The sequence below is a fragment of the Lepeophtheirus salmonis genome, chromosome 5 (genome assembly GCF_016086655.4).
Source record: "Lepeophtheirus salmonis chromosome 5, UVic_Lsal_1.4, whole genome shotgun sequence".
Lineage (NCBI taxonomy): Eukaryota > Metazoa > Arthropoda > Copepoda > Siphonostomatoida > Caligidae > Lepeophtheirus > Lepeophtheirus salmonis.
Genome location: NC_052135.2, coordinates 25,369,577 through 25,384,831, shown reverse-complemented (window position 1 = coordinate 25,384,831; position 15,255 = coordinate 25,369,577). Strand labels below are relative to the sequence as shown.

General features: G+C 27.6%; 1 protein-coding gene across 3 annotated transcripts in view; it reads left to right on the top strand.

The window, feature by feature from the left end:
- Window positions 1-15,255, top strand: part of Syt7 (Synaptotagmin 7) — a 313,580-nt gene that overhangs the window by 182,047 nt on the left and 116,278 nt on the right. For 2 of the 3 annotated variants that reach the window (XM_040713161.2, XM_071888465.1), the window contains exon 2: window positions 14,722-15,055. The exons of the other annotated variant lie outside the window; for it this stretch is intronic. In XM_040713161.2, coding sequence (XP_040569095.1) covers window positions 14,796-15,055 — 260 coding nt within the window. In that variant the 5' untranslated portion in view covers window positions 14,722-14,795. The remainder of the gene's footprint in view (window positions 1-14,721; window positions 15,056-15,255) is intronic. 3 annotated transcript variants of the gene reach the window in all.

Sequence of the window (15,255 nt, the reverse complement as noted above, 5' to 3'; positions counted from 1 at the left end):
GTACCATGCGTCTTGGTCAAAGGCTCTTGTTGGGACTCAGTAATCCTGCTATAAATTTCCATGATCCCTTCATTATCAGTCTCTGTTTTCGAGTCCATAATGCTTTCCTGGACCTTACTTGCTTCCAATAGTTGTTTCACTAGCTCTTTCCTTTTGCAAGTTTCCTAACGAATATCTTTGGAGGATTTGGGATCATCTGAACTGGAAGAAGCAAAAGGAATATGGAGTGAGAGGACTGCATCACTTTTTAATTTCTTCCTGGCCTTAAAGTCAAAAAGCTGAGCCTGGAAATTTCGCTCAAAATCATTAGATGTAAAATACCTATCATAAATCTTGGTATTCTTGACATTAAATGTGTCTTTTCTCCTTCAGACTGAGTTCCAAAGACGCAGGAGTATCAAATTCTTCTGAGAAAATGCAAAATACTGGCATCTCGGGGATTGGGATAGCAGGCTTTGATACAATCACACTTTGAACCTCGAGATGATGCAATTTTTGCTAAATAGATCCAATTCAGTGAACTTTACTTCAATGCTGCAACAATGATGTCACTATATCAGCTGAGTCAGTTAACGCCAGATAGACTATCTTAGAAGATGCTTGATGCCTCACCTTTATCTATAGATCTCAGTACTTTTTCTTCACCCAGTAAAGTATCAGATTTAAAAAAGATCAAATATCCTATTTATATAGTTTTTAATAATACTCAGATTACTCGACTAAATATCATGTATAAATCTATAATTGAACTTTATATTCAATTTATTGGTATCATTAATTTATAACAAAGTAAATTTTTTCTCCACAATTAAAGCCAATGAGCAAATAATAATTTCTAATTAAGACATTAAATTACCTCAGAGTTTGTGCATATTTGCCGTTGAATTCATTGTTTTTCTACTTTTTTATACTTTCAACTCAATTATGACTTATTTATTTAACCATACATAACATTTTACTTAAAAGCTTTTAATTGGCTCTAAGGCAAACATCATTCCGTATTTTGAAATGATAGTGCTTTACATATGAAAAAAATAACAACATCCTTAACAATTTAAAAATTTGTTTATTTCTTTACTTTATCTTTTATTCTTTGATACAAAAGTTTAATAGTTTTATTTAATTATTTATATAGTCATTATATGAACATATGTAGATAAGGTATTTATAATCTATATACATGTGTCTTGATGTTTTGAAAAGTTTTTGCTTGATTGATCAACCGAACAAAAGTTTTATTAGAAGTTATGAATTACTTTCATATTTTATCAAGGTTATAAAACGAAATAGCAATATTTTCTCATAAAAGGGTCTTGAAGATGAAAAAGTCAAAGAACAAAAACTTATTTCCAATCACAAAGTAATTTTTACAAGTTGCACACATGCATATTTTACAAAATTGCACATTTGCATATTAAACATTCCACAAAAGAAAATACACAGGAGAGTTGTGTCACTTTTTAAGCTCGGCGTTGTGACGTGTGTTTGGTATTGTATTTTGAATCTAACCTTTTATTGAGTTGAACTTTAAAATAATATATAAAGTGACTAAATATTTCTTGAGGAGGTAATTATCTCATAAACTAATGTCAGGTGTTGTTGGGAATTTATGCTATAGTGATACTCATGTATATTCTTTTAGTTTTGTTCTCTTTTTTTTCTTGCGCTTGGGTTCGGGTGGTTTATTATCCTCAAAGTAGACACATAAAAGTAACAGCAAGGCAAAAAACAAGCACTAAAAATTACCAACATGCAGATGTTTATAATTAAATTATTAAACTATATACATATCTACAACTAGTTTATCCTTTAAATAGACCATTCATAGTCAATAAAACTTTGAATAAGGTTTTTGGTTTCTTTTCAATCATTTTTTTTTTATATTGTAGACAAAAACTTCAGTTCAATAATATTAGCATTCATTACGTTTGACGACAAGAATATATGCCTTTCTTCAACAATTCCCAAATATTGTCTAATTCTTATTCTTCCATTTTGTGAATAAGTACACTTAAGGAATAAATTAATATTATCCTCTTCTTTCTCCTCACAAAATCTACAAATACTTGTACCGTTCTCTTTCACCCATTTATTTGTAGACAGTGAATTTGTAATGAGCCTATAATTTACTCACAATGTGTTATGGGAAATCAAAAGGCATTGAATACATTTTAAAATTACCTTGGCACATTTGTTGCTCCCTCGCCTCTTTCTGAAATTTTCGATGTGCCTCAACCCAAATGAGGTAGGTGAGTTTATTTGGTTCTTGGTCTTCTCTTTCGAAATACTTTTTAGTGAATGGAAAAATGGATTCACAGGTCTCTTAGAACAACCCAATAATGCATTTTTTTAAATGCGTATACATTTATCAAAATGAGACCATCATTTTGTAATTTCTCCAATTTATATCCCTCGCCACTCTCCATCCTCTTTGAGTCAGTTTCCACTTACCGTGTTCTCCAAAGATCCATTATACTTTTGTGTTTCAAACTAGAGGTTTTGCTCCTTTCATACTCAATAAAACATTCTCAGTAGCTTGGAACATGCAACACCTATACAACTCCAAAAGCTATTTAATTTTAAATAGTTTCATAAGGTCGGCATAACCATATTTAGGCGGGGCATGAAGATCATAATCATATATTCTTTTCATATCCACCTTTATTATGCTTGCCCCCGTACTTTGACTACCATTCAATCTTATAAACCATCTGAAATTACTCATTATCCAGCGTTTCTCCGTGTCTACTAGTCCAAGACCCCAACAAGAATTTTTTTTCATGAAGTGAAGTCCATGATATTGTGGTACGCATTTTTCCATCGAAGATAAATTTTCTCTTCATATTTTCTTTTTCTTCAGTGTATGGAACAGAACACATTAATTGACGAATCTTGAACACAATCATTTGATTCCATATAAGTACTCTTCTAGGCAGATCCGAATGGTAATTTTGGAAGTGATAGCAAATTTGGCTTACTCTAATTTCCTTTTCTTCACAGTTTAAGTCACTTTTTTCTTGAATTCTAAACCTAATCGGTTAGTAATGTAGTTTTTCTTAGTTTTGATTCTTTTTCCATTTCCCTTCCCATAGTGATCACTTCAGTCTTCTTTGCATTTATTTTTAATCCACATTTTCTTGCAAGGCCTTCTTTCACTTCTATTAATTCTAAAATTGATGCTTCTTTTTCTTGTGAAGGTACTAAAACAGTCATTTCGTCCCCATAAATTTCTGTCTTTACCTTCATGTCTCCGAACAATATTTTACATATTGCGCTATTATTAAATATATTGTAAATCAACTCTTCTAGTGCAATTATAAAAAGAAAGGTAGGCAAAGGGTTTCCTTGTCTACAATAACGTTGAATCTTGAAATGTCTAGCAAAATCCTTCAACTTATGCAAGATTCTGCTCTTGAAATCAATGTCCCGCACACTGAATAAAAAAGGTTTCCACAATTCTTGCGTTTCAATAATTAGATAATCTGAATCTGTAAAACAGAGTCAAAATGTTTTTCAAAGTCAATTGCTATCCCAGTAGCTTCTTTTTCCTCCAACAAGTCTTGCACACTCCTCATTGTATAATTTTACTTCAAACAGTTTTTAATCTTTCAGTGAGAATTCTAGTCATTATTTTATAACTACTATTTAAAAGATTAATCGGTCTAAGATTTTTACATACCTGGAGTCTTTTTTCCCTTTTGGTATTAAATTAATTAAACTTTACTTTTCAACAAAATAAGCTGTATTGTAGTTACATTTCAGGCGCACAGTATCTTCATTACAATTTGTACAATTATCAAGGTTTTTGTTACAATTTTTAAGTGTTGCAGCAGTTTCATTTGTATCTTTAGTGATCCTACCTTGTTGATTTAACAAACCCTTCAAAATTTTCATCCCTTGTTTCATATTTTCTGAAGAGGTTTCTTCCACTTAAAATATTCAGTTCCAATCTTTAACCTAAATATTACCCAGATTATTTTCCTGCTAGTGTCTTCTCCAACCAAGTCCTAAACTTTTTTATATACTTCTATTCCGGCATTTTGCATTTATATGAGGCTCTTGAGATAAGGACGCGTTTCTTTTCTTGGATCTTCGAGCCATAATTTCTCAGAAAACCTCTGCATCTTTTGAGAATTTTCTCCAACTTATCGCCAGGAGCAACATTCATTTCTGATTAAAAAAAATGTCCATATCATTTAATTATCATTTCTAACTCGTTCTTTACATTGTTTTCTAACAAATGGCTCACATTCAGTTATCATACCTTTTTTTAAATTGGGCCTCTTGAAACTCAAGGTAAAATAAATTGAATCAGAATGGTCAGTGTAAAATATAGGAAGTAGCAAGTATTGTTTAACATTGCCCCTCAAATCCTCAGAGACCAAAAATCTGTCAAGTCTTACCGATTTTATAACCTGATCATTAGATTTAATTTTTCCATGCGATATAGAACGTCCTACATTTCTGAAATAGTAATCAATTCTTTCATTTTGATTACAACAACACGATTATTTTCATTTATGTTATTAATTTTGTTCTTAACAAAGTCATTCACAGCATCAAAATCATCCATTATAATGTTAGACATTTGTTCAGGCTGATCATATAAATATTTATTCGAGATATGGTTGAAAAAAAGGGGTCATAAATATTTAGACCATAAAGCGCCACTATTCTAATCAACTACTCTTCTTTTTTTACATCACGAGTAACAAAATTTCCACCCATAAGCCATATCAGAAGGATCAAGTAATCTATACTGATAAATAGTTGAACTATATAATTTCAATGAATTTAATAATATTTAGATACAATAAGATATATATTATAGATCACAGGTCAGTATTATAGATTGATGAAATCTACTCTCATAAACATCTTTAGGTTCCTACCGTTACTAACAAACTTGTTTTTTTATAAGCATAAATATGTTTAAGAATAAAACATTACGAGGAAAATTGCAACACTTATTGAAACTGACCACTTTGTAATGAACGTCACATTATCTCAAACTTTTTCTTAATGAATAAGTTTGGAATTTTGGTAAAACAATATCAGATAAAAAACGGACAACATTACTACAAAATAATGATCATCCAAAAAGATAATCGTATCTCTAAGAAGCAATTTTTATCCAAGATCTGGAAGAATAGTTGGCCGAAATTATTGATCATATGATAAAGTTATAGTGTAAATTTTATACTGTTGTACTTTTTTATATTTGTGAAGAAGGGCAAAATTATTATTCCTAAATATACTTAACTTCTCTAAAAAAAAGTTGATATAAAATATAGATGAGCCTGTATAAATTGTTTGCTAATAAACAAGACCGATTATTGATACAGATGTACCTGTAGTTGCGAGGTATTATGAAGCTAACATGGAAACATTGGGGAATTTTTTTAAATTATGTCTTTACCATACCACCAGGTCTTCGACAACTGACATCTATTTTATCATTTTTTAAGGTATTATTTCTTTTTTGAATACACAAATTATTTTTTATTATAAGGGGATCCGTATTTTTTTAAAGTTTTAAATAACTATCAAATTCTATTAATTTAAAAAAATTAAATTTCAAAAATGTTATCATATCAAAATATTTAATATGTGATTATATAAACGTACGGCACCGATAGTAAAAACGTACCAAATTGACCCAGAGTACAACACTGCACCGTACCAGCCCTAACAAATATAAACTCAAAAGTTTAACTTGTCTCGAGTTCAAATGATATTTCCATTCGTTATGTGTCAGATTGAAAGAAAATTGATAAATTTAAACAAAAACATCTAATTTATTTAAGGATTTAATGTTAATTTGGTTGTTAGAACTGTCATGGCGTCTTCTTCATTCATAGAAAAAAGAATTTTATATGCAAATTGTGGGATAAAACTTAATTATTTTCGAAACACAAGAAAAAAATGGGGATAATTATAATTTATTATTTTGTTTTACAAAGAATTTGTTTTATGGAAATAATCTCTTAATATTTAATATAATTCTCTTGAAAAAACTCTTTAATTATATACCAACAAAGATTCGTTGTTGGTAATGTGTGAGTGAAATGAACAGGAATATTTCCATATATACATTCTGTCTTGTAAAATGATTTAATTAAATGCTACTTTTTGATGTAAAATTGGACTATCATAAGAAAGAATGCAATATTTTTTTTTTAAATACATATCTATGTAACCTTGAGTTGGAAATACTCATTTATTCACATAAATACTCAAATTCAAATTCAAAATTTATTGAATTCACATTTCACATTTCAAATATAAAACATGCAAAGCCCTAACTGAAGTTTTAAAACAAAGTAGCGAAACGTCGACCCCAGAATCAGTATTAACACAAGTAAGTTGTTGTGATGTGTCAACATAAGATAATTTTTTGAATAAATATCCTCTTTAGTGTTTAACAACTATCACTTCAACTTGTAGCATGAAAGTTTTTTTTGTTATATTTTATTAAAAATACAAATACGTACATCATATATTTTATTTAAAAAAAATATATTTTATAAAGAACAAAAACTTTTTCCAAATCACGAAGTAATTTTTACAAGTTGCACACATGCATATTTTACAAAATTGCACATTTGTATATTAAACATTCTACAAAAGAAAATAGAAAAAGAGAGTTGTGTCGCTTTTTAAGCTCGGCGTTGTGACGTGTGTTTGGTATCGTATTTTGAATCTAAATATAGGAAAACTGAACCTTTTATTGAGTTGATCTTAAAAATAGTATATAAAGCGACAAAATATTTCTTGAGGAGATATTTATCTCATAAGCTAATGTTGTTGGGAATTTATGCTATAGTGATATATATATGTATATTTCTTTTAAATGTGTTCTCTTTTTTTCTTGCCCTTGGGTTCGGGAGGTTTATTATCCTCAAAGTAAACACATAAAAGTAGCAGCAAGGCAAAAAATAAGCACTAAAAATAACCAACATATGGATGTTTATAATTAAATTATTTACATGTCTACAACTAGTTTATCCTTTAAGTAGACCATTCATAGTCAATAAAAGGTTTTTGGTTTCTTTTCAATCATTTTTTTTAAATTGTAGACAACAATAAAATAAGACAATGAATTTTACCATCTTGTTAAGAAACTTGTACAACTTGAAATAAACTACTGGATTTTTTACTCAAACTTAATGATATATGTACATAACTCCCTGTTACATTCCTTGGGATCTTCAAATAATCACATAATTTATTTTGCTTATATTCCAATGTAAATATGCCATATAAACATCTTGCTTATATGCTTGTCATGAAAACAAGAAATGAATGTACATTTTTTTTTAATACATCGATATTTTTTCTTCTTCATAATTAAATATTATTGGGGTTATTTTTTATTATTCATTATTTTAGCTCTTTATCATTGAGGTTTTTGTTAAATAAATGACTACACCACCACTTATTAAAATATTATTTAATTCACAAATCATTTATAGGGTCATCGAGTGTTTAATTGCTTTCTTCAATCATTTAAAGTTAATAACTATACCTTAAATAATATATATTTATTTTATCGGAAAAAAAAATTTTATTAAACTAAAGTTTATTTTAAATATGATGTTCATATTAACTTTGTATTATAATTTGAAAAAAAAAAAAAAAAAAATCACAAAAAATCCATGAAGTACAAAATTCAAAAATAGTCTAACTGTTCATAAATGAATACATTGACCTGGAATATGTTGTAAAGTAAAATCTTTCAAATTTTCATAATTAGACTTTTAGTATTGGTTATAGAGAAAACCTAGATAAATATTAATTTTAGAATTGAACGATTTAAGACCAGTTATTAAGTTGAACAGCTACGTAAAAAGTTACCAGGAGTCTCCCACTAATGTTATATGCGTTATAACTAAAGTTGATCTATAATCTTGTAGAGAAAAATTCGTGCAAGGAGAAGGGGGAGGGGGGCTGAAAGACTTATGGTATCATTGTTTAAAATACTGATGTGATTATCAGCTGCCTGCTTATATTATGAGTTTTGAGGGTATAACGGAAGTATTTAATAGCAAAATGTTTAATAAAGATATACTTACTCTTTTTTGTCCGCTACAATAGATTTGAAAACGTCCCACTCCATGAAATTATAAGTTCTAAGTCAAAAAAAGAAGGCTTAAATTAAATATAATCTACATACTAAAAAATAAACCATCATACATTTAGGTTAAATATACAAAATTAAACAATTAGAATTATATAACTAATAATAATAATAAATTATAAATACAGAATATCGAAATAATAGATTGATCTAAGTAATATTTTCTTGTTCTGACATCGGAATTCAATTAAATATGTCATAACTTTGGGGTGCAAAACTCAAGCCAGACGTGAAGTTTCATCAAAATGATCATCATCCCTTTTTCGTCCTGTGGAAGTTGCTATATACAATTGTGCACAGTATAGATATATCTCTACCGATGATATCTAAATAATTAATAATAGTAAAGAAAATGTCAAAATGATAAAATTAGACAATAAATATACTAATAATAAAAATGTTAGAATTAAATCTATCTCTTCTTCCAATTTTAGTACGAACAGCTTTTAGAATCCTACATTAATTTATTTCATGTTTATCTAAAAAAAGAAAAGTTAATCCATGCAGTCAAATTTTTAACCTTAATTACTTATCTTGGATATATAAAAAAGACCCCTTTATAAGTGAGAAGATAATTCAGGCAACCATTCTTGACTTAATGTAGTTTTCTAACATGAGTAAAGATTTTGAGCAAAAGCGAATTATGAACACCATTTCTTGGAACTTATGAACCATAGCTAATCATTAAGTGATAAAAAAGTAATATTTATTGACTATGTACAATCATTGACTTGATTTTTTAGATGAATATCCATGCTCTTGATATGAGATGAGGATAATGAGTGGCGTTGAATTCTAGACAGGGGACTAAAGGCACATTTATATCGACAAATCCGACAAGCCATCTTTTTCTCGTCCGGTAAGTATTTCCAAATTCCTGGGCCACCATTTTCACAAATCCAGACAGAAGACGAGGTTATTTTAGGCATTTTATTCAGTTCTCCATCGACTATTGATAACGTTTTTGATAAAGGAAGATGTTTATAATTTTAATCAGTGATACCAAAAGTACTTATTCCCTTCTCCTCACTCGCTTTTGTATCCTTAATATGACTTATACAAACCTATTATGTAGTATGTGGGTATATGTTTCGAGTATTTGAAATATTCTTATACTTTGAATAAAAAGAAAAGTTAATAATGCTATAACGCTTATTGTGAAAGTGCTTCGAAATTTGAATATCAACGAAAATCTTTTAATGGGCGGGGGTGAGGGGGGCTGTAATTTTTTTACCATCTACATACATAAAAAGTAAATGCATATTATTTATATACAACTAATTTTATGAGTCAAGTAATTTTTTTTGCATGAATTGAGAATGTATGTATTGATTACTTTTACCTGAAGAAACATAAAAATAATCTTTCTAACAAAAAATTTATACTTTTGTGGTCTATCGAAAAGTAACATTTTATATATTATCAACAAAGATTTATAGCATGATAAATTTACCAAAATATTATTTTTTAAAATGTTTATATTTTATATAAAGATGTATATATTTACTTTAAGTTAAACAATGATTTTTGTGATAGTAATTTCAAATAAAGAATTTATTAAATTTCTAAAACAAAGTCCATTTTTGTCATTTTTTTGGCGGTTAGATGGGATTTTTTCCGATTCAGAAAATAATACTAAATTATTTAAAATATTTATGAATCTGGAAACATTTTGAATAAAGAATACAATATATAAAATATGTTTTTTTCTGATATTCAGATTTTACAAAAACAAAAATCACACTAAATACTGTAGATGTTGTAAAAAATAATTTAAATAGCTATAATTCAATGAATTTGGAGTTGCAAAGATTATTTTTATGTTTCTCGATGCAAAAAAAAAAAAAAAAAAATAAGAACACTTTATTTCTTTCCAAGGACAAATAAAAATTGAAATTTTGTTCATAACTATATTTTTTGTTTTGTTTTTCGAAATAAATAATTTTCTGAAGTATATTTTCAGTAGTGATCTTATAATTTCGCATTTTATTAAATGTTTTTGACCCTTGAAAAATTGATGTACAATAATTGATTATAAATTATGATTTAATTTATTGATTATTGAGTAAATACTTGAAAAACAAGAAGTCCATAAACTGACTAAATTTTCTATGTATTATATTTCTATTAGATAATTAGCTCTATCTATATATTCAAGAATAAACTTAATAATATTATTATAGCTATTAACTTCATATAAATGTAGCTTAAAATCATTGTTTTTGTAGCAAAAATACTGTTAAAAATACCATGATCAATTACACAATTAATATCGAATTTGTATTTTAAAAAATCTTCGATAATCAAACAAGCTGGTCGTAGTCAATAGATATTGCTTCTTATATGAATTAATATAACTAAATTATTAGGTAGAAAATTAGGCAGTTTCATATTTAAGTTGGATGCTTTTTTCGTACAAAAGACACCTTGTTCTAATTTGATATCATTTCTAATCAGGTATAAAATAAATATATCTCTAAAAAAGACAAGGAAAAAAATGACATTAGAAAATATCATACTTGAATTTAAAAATCTCTAATATTTTAAGCATATATTTAGTTATATCAATATTTATTTACCAAGACAAGAATTTTCTTAGCAAAAACTTAATTTGTTCAAATCATAATATATATATACTCAAGGGCATAATATCTATCGATTTAGGCTAAATTGTGTTAACTATTGGGGTTATTTTTAACATTATATATATATGTTCTGCTATTACTCAACATTAACCTTAAGAAATCATTGTCCAATTGACGGAAATTGGCTAATAGTGGTACTTCACTAAGAATTTATTTTTCTACTCAAATAAGAGAACATGGCACAGCAACTGCAAAAAAAAAAATAATATTTTAAACAAAGGCTTTGTTGTTTTTAAGTAGTATAAACCATAAATTGACTGATACTTGATTTCCTCATTAATTTGCTCATTTAACAAAATTTACGATGCAAATAAAAAAAACTTATTTACTCTCAATGATATTAAATGAAATACATAGATGTTAAAGTGTGTTCAAACTAAATTATCTCTTTATGTAAATATAATACATTCAACAGATATTTTGTAATAAATTGGGCTTATACACGTTCTACTTTTATAACATTGTTAATATACCTATAAATATGTACCCAATAGTTTACATTAGAGCTATTTTATTTATTTTTTTTCAAATACATATACCAATTTATTCAGAGGCGAGGAAAGAAGAAAAAGTGAATCCATCATTTTATTCATTTTCTTGTAGTAGTATGAGCTATTATTATTAGTGCCTTCCACTCTCACCTCTTCATTATTTATGTGGTACTATAAATATCTCTATTTACATAAAACAGTGCTGATCAATCTTCTATTATGGAATCGGATGAAATGATATAAAAACCTTTCTTAGATATCTATATTTATTGGCAAGGACATTGAAAACTGTTCCATTGATTCGAAACCTTTTAAAATATCGAATACATCTAATACTATAATAAAGAACGGGAAAGTTTTTATGTTTTTTTTCAATTACTCATAGTTAGGGATGGGATTCTTGTAGAGCTCGAGTAGGAAACAGGAGCAAGACGTGATATTACTGAATGAAGGGATTTGTTCACATTAATTACTTCTTAACGGGGGAAAGTAATTAATTCTATAGATTGTTTAAATTTGCTTTTCTCTGCAAAAATCCTATCCGTATGAGTCATAGCTGGTTAGGCCCAAACACACCCAAATAGTCAGTGGTTTTTCTATAAATTGTATTAGAATACAACTCTTCATATTTTATTTTGGGCTGAATAACTTAAAGTCAGTTGTACTAAGGCACGCTAAAATTTAACACAATATGTCAGCATCAGTGTTCTGTAGATTAACTTATGAACCTTTCTACTATTTTACTCATCATTCCGTGATGCAGGCAATAAAATAAAAGCAAAAAGGTTTATATAAATGCGTATTGATATATTATGTTTTATTGACTCTACATATAACTTTATCAAATCAATAATATTTAGAAACTTTACCAGTAGATTTTTTTACAAATTTCATAGGAATCAACTTATTAAATGTTGCAACTGTCCCTGTATATTCAAAAACAGTTTTAATAGAAGAAAAAATCGAGATTGAGTCAGAATATAAGAAAATTTGATAAAAATAATATTTTTTTGAGAAATAAAAAAAGGAACCTAAAAATTGTTGAAAATTATTGACCTTAAATGTAAATTAGCAAATTAAGATACAGTTAGATTTATTAGATACGTGTATCCCTGATCAATATTGCAAATCATTAGGACAGTAGTTTTATTTTACTACAAGATATATCGCCTCTCTCTATCAATTTGTAAACAAACAACGGTTATGCCTCAATAAAATACTGTAATATTTTTGACATTAGTAGAATTGGACCTTAGGAACTATTTAGGTCTTCTTATCTACTACAAGTATGAATTTATCTTTAAAATATCGTCTTAACTTGTTATAGTTATAAACTTTATACTATTTCACTTTCCATTTCGTGATGCAAGCAATAAAGTAAAAGTAAATAGGTTTTTTAAAATGTGTATCGATATATTATGTTTTATTGAGTCTTTATATAACTTTATCTTTTCTATTTTTACTTGTTAATAACAAAAAAACTGGTGTTTTTTTTTTCAAATAGGCCCAAAAATGAAGGTATATTTTTCATTTTTGATTATTTAAATTTTTTACAAACTACAAAAAAGTCCAAATGCAATATCTTTATGCATAAATATAGAAAAGAAGAAGGCGTTGCAAGTATCCCTGTTTTCCCCAACCCAAAGGGGCCCAAACCCATTTGGTAGTAATTAACTTATTCATCCAAACTATAAAAAAATATTATTCAATAAATATTGGGACTTGTTCAAAGCTTAAAATAATTTAATCAATCAACATTCAAAACAACACAAATACAATGTAAACCATATATACCTATATCATGTGCGTAACGTTAAATTTATCCTTATTTTTATTTGATCTTTGTAATGGAATTTTTTTAATCAATTTGCTTTTATGGATAAATCTACTAACTCTATTGTTTTATCTTATCATAACTTTTATGGGTTGGATCCATTTTATTTTATGTAAGCGTATATATTTTAGTTTATTTATTTATATGACTTATTGAGGTTTTTTGTAGATTTGTGTATACATTTGTATGACAAGTATACTATAAAAAATATTGTTTATCAAGAAAAATGCAAATGTTGACATTTCCCTCCTCTTTATCCTTCTTTAAAGATGAAAAATAAAATGTTATAGAGATACACATATATGTTTATGTAGACAAAAATTTAATAAACATATTCAACAAATGATACCAATAGAATACAAAACATAAAATGAAATATAAATATAAAAAAAAGGTATGATGTATATTTTATCAGATATTTTTGACACTCTAAACATGATGAAAAATAACATATGAACTTCTGTAAAATATACATTTTTATGAAAGAAAAATCAAGAGTTCAGAGACGTTTTTAGGTACTCTAAATAAAAAGCAAACTATTATTTACACTTCGTTAGCGGAGTAATTCCTGTCAATGTCCTTGTTTGTTATGAAGTAAGACTAGTTTATATGTCTTTTATCTCACTGTTAATTTAATTAAACGTAATGACAGCTAAGCTAGTCTCTTTCTAAACATTTTTCTAAGTGTCAGGATTATCATGTTGATTTTTTTTTTTTTCAGTATAATGGTAGGTTTTTTTTTACAGCTGTACGCTTGCTTCTATTCAATGAAGATAACTAAATAAAGTTTGCTAATGTTTACTTCACTAAAATTACATATTGGTAATGGGTTTACACCTAATGATATACTCTTGGGAACAAGTATTGCTTGATTAAATTAATAAGATTTACTTGTATTAAGTTTTTTATCAGGGGAAATAATGAATCCCAAAATCTCCATAATGAGAGTCAAATATAATTTATAAGCTTTCATTAGATTATATGAGATATTCAACACCTAGGATTGAAGAAATTAGTAACTTTCAACAGGTCGAACTGCCTACTGTACTTCTATAAATATGTGAAAAGTAGTCTATTGATTGATTTCTGAAAGAGTAGTCAATGACTAGAAGACATGAAAAAAAACCATAACTGGAATTGGTAATATCTATGATATTACGTCATAAAAATATATTAACGCCAGTCTTCAGTATGGAATATAATGAAGAAACTGTTATTTTTCTGTTCCCTCCCGAAAAAACTGTCATTTAAAACGTTTGATCACATCTCTACAATTAAGGTATAAGAAGTCATTTCCCATAAAATGTCAATTTTTTGCCCTTTAGTTTATTGCAAAGAGTATTATTTATTTCCAATTTAATGAAAAGTTAATGAGGAAACAATTATATTCTTGGGTACTTCGAAATATTTCTTAAATATTTTAGATTGTTGTAAGCTTTTCTCTTGAATGTAGATTTTGCTTACCCAGAAAAGATTGCATTTTTTTAAATTGATGTATATCTAACTAAATATACTTGGTTTACCAATTCATTTCTCAAAAGAAAATGACAACCATATAATTTAGTCCAATCACTAACTCACATATTTTACACATTAAATTCATACGTACAGAACACGCACCTATATTATACATATGTTGTATATTTGAATAAATCAACTCTTTGGCCATAAAAGAAGGACAAGCAATGGACACTCATACAATTAGTAATACATCTACATTCCGAGGGTGGCTAGAGTCCATGGGATTAGATGATATCCTCACAAATCCTTGTTCTTGTATTCTTGGGCCAGAAGAGCCAATACCGCAGCCAGCTATTGGAAGAAGAAGGCAGCAGCCTAATAGAGCCTCACAAAAAGCTGTACCAGAGATTGAAGAGCCAAAGAGTTCATTTTTTCCATTCGCTTCCTCTCTCCTTGGAACTTCTAATCCATCATCTAGCTCAAGGTAAGCTTAACCAATTAATTTCATATCTTAGTACGAAAACTTTTTCAATTTGGTCGAATAAAAGTTAATTATTCCAATGGGTCATTCATTAAAAAATATATATAAATATTATGTGGTCCGTCAACACTATAGCAAGTTAAAATAATTTACTATCAGATCGGGTCTGAATTCAATTTGTATCCTTAAAATAATTATCTATT